The sequence below is a fragment of the Parus major genome, chromosome 11, assembly GCF_001522545.3.
Source record: "Parus major isolate Abel chromosome 11, Parus_major1.1, whole genome shotgun sequence".
Classification (NCBI taxonomy): Eukaryota; Metazoa; Chordata; class Aves; order Passeriformes; family Paridae; genus Parus; species Parus major.
Window position 1 is genome coordinate 1507758 of NC_031780.1, and position 2316 is coordinate 1510073.

General features: G+C 35.9%; 1 protein-coding gene across 1 annotated transcript in view; it reads right to left on the reverse strand.

The window, feature by feature from the left end:
- IL17C (interleukin 17C) overlaps positions 1-2316 on the reverse strand; it is a 6045-nt gene that overhangs the window by 801 nt on the left and 2928 nt on the right. The window contains 1 exon segment of the mRNA XM_033517313.1: positions 1-185. This exon segment is cut by the window's left edge and continues 60 nt beyond it. Within this exon segment, the coding sequence (XP_033373204.1) occupies positions 1-185 (185 nt within the window).

Sequence of the window (2316 nt, forward strand, 5' to 3'; positions counted from 1 at the left end):
ACCAGCTGCACCGAAACGTGCCGGTCCCAGCGCAGCCGCCGCGCCAGCAGCTGATCCGGAGCCTCCGCACCCAGCTCGGCCCCGCTGTAACAGCGCACGGCAGAGGGAGCGGAACCGACACCGGAGCGCCGCAGACCCCGGCACTGACCCAGAGCCGCCAGCACGGCCAGGACAGCCAGCCAGACCTGTGGGGACACACAGAGTGACAGTGACAGACCTGTGGGGACACACAGAGTGACAGTGACAGGCGAGGGGACACACAGAGTGACAGTGACTGGCGAGGGGACACACAGGGTGACAGTGACAGACCTGTGGGGACACACAGAGTGACAGTGACAGGCGAGGGGACACACAGAGTGACAGTGACAGACCTGTGGGGACACACAGAGTGACAGTGACACCAGTGGGGATAGACACACACAGTGACAGTCACAGTGACAGTGACAGCTGCAGGGACAGCACACACACACACACAGTTACAGTGACACACACACAGTGACAGTGTCAGTGCCAGTGACACACACACAGTACCAGTGACAGCAACACACACACACACTGTGACAGTGACACACACACAGTGACAGTGACCGTGGTAGTGACAGCCGCACACACACAGTACCAGTGACAGTGACACACACACACACAGTGACGGTGACACACACAGTGACAGTGACACACACACAATGACACTGACGGTGACACACACACACAGTGACACACACAGAGTGACAGTGACGGTGCCAGTGCCAGTGCCACACACACAGCCAGGACTGTTTGACACAGGGATCCAGCAGAGCCCTCCCAGGGTGCGATTGTGCAGCCGCAGTGCCCCGCCACCGTGTGCCGCAATATCCAAATATTATCCAATATCTATTAGCTAATTAGCTAATATTATCCAAATAACTATTATATTATCAATATTAATATTAATACTATTAATAACTATTATATATTATATTATTAATAACTATTTCCACATGTCTCCCTGTATGGATAATCTGTATATGGCTAGAGATCTGCCTACATATAGATATATAGATATATAGATATAAAGATATATAGATATATAGATATATAGATATAAAGATATAAAGATATAAAGATATATAGATATATAGATATATAGATATATAGATATATAAAGATAGATATAGATATATAGATATAGGTATAGATAGATATAGATAAAGATAGAGATAGATATAGATATATAGGCATAGATATAGATAGATATAGATAGATATAGATATATATAGACAGACATATAGTGATACAGATATCCACATAAAAATATACAGATACTAATATATATAGATATATAGATACTAATGTATCTGTATATTTTTATCTGTATGTGGATATCTGTAGATCATCTCTGTATATCTCTGTGTATCTCTATCTAGATATTTATAAATCTGTCTTTATTTATATCTATATATCTGTGTGTCTATACCAGGCTATCTATAGCTATATATATCTATATATCAATATATTTATAGATATATCTTTATATCTATATCTCTATATATCTCTATATCAATATATCTATAGATAGCTAGATATATATATCTCTCCATATCTCTCTGTATCTCTCTCTCTATTTATATATATATATATCAATATGTCTATATTTTAGCTATCTATAGATAGCTATTCAGTTATAGAAATGTATATAATTCTATATATCTATATATTTCTATAGCTGTATAAATTCTATATATATTTTTATATCTATATACTGTATCTGTATTTCTATATCTATATATATTTCTATATATATTTCTATATATTTCTATATCTATATAAATTCTATGTATATTTCTATATCTACATATATTGTATATATATTTCTATATCTATATATAACTATATAAATTTCTATATGTATATGAATTCTATATATATTCCTATATCGACATATATTCTATATATATTTCTAAATATATATTTGGATATCTATATAAATGTCTAAATAAACAAAATAAATAGAAATAAATTATAAATAAAAATGTAAATGTAAATGTAAATGAATATAAATATAAATATAAATATAAATATAAATATAAATATAAATATAAATATAAATATAAATATAAATAAAAAAACACACAGACACACACATGGACACACGGACACACACACAGGAAGAGCACGGACACAGGCGGGAAAACACCCGCCCTGCTGGGCTCAGGGTGTGCAACACACACAAAATACACAGAGCTGTGCATATGGTCTGTAACACACAGAAATTACACACAGACACAAATTACACACAAATTACACACACAGAAATTACACACAGACACAAATTACACA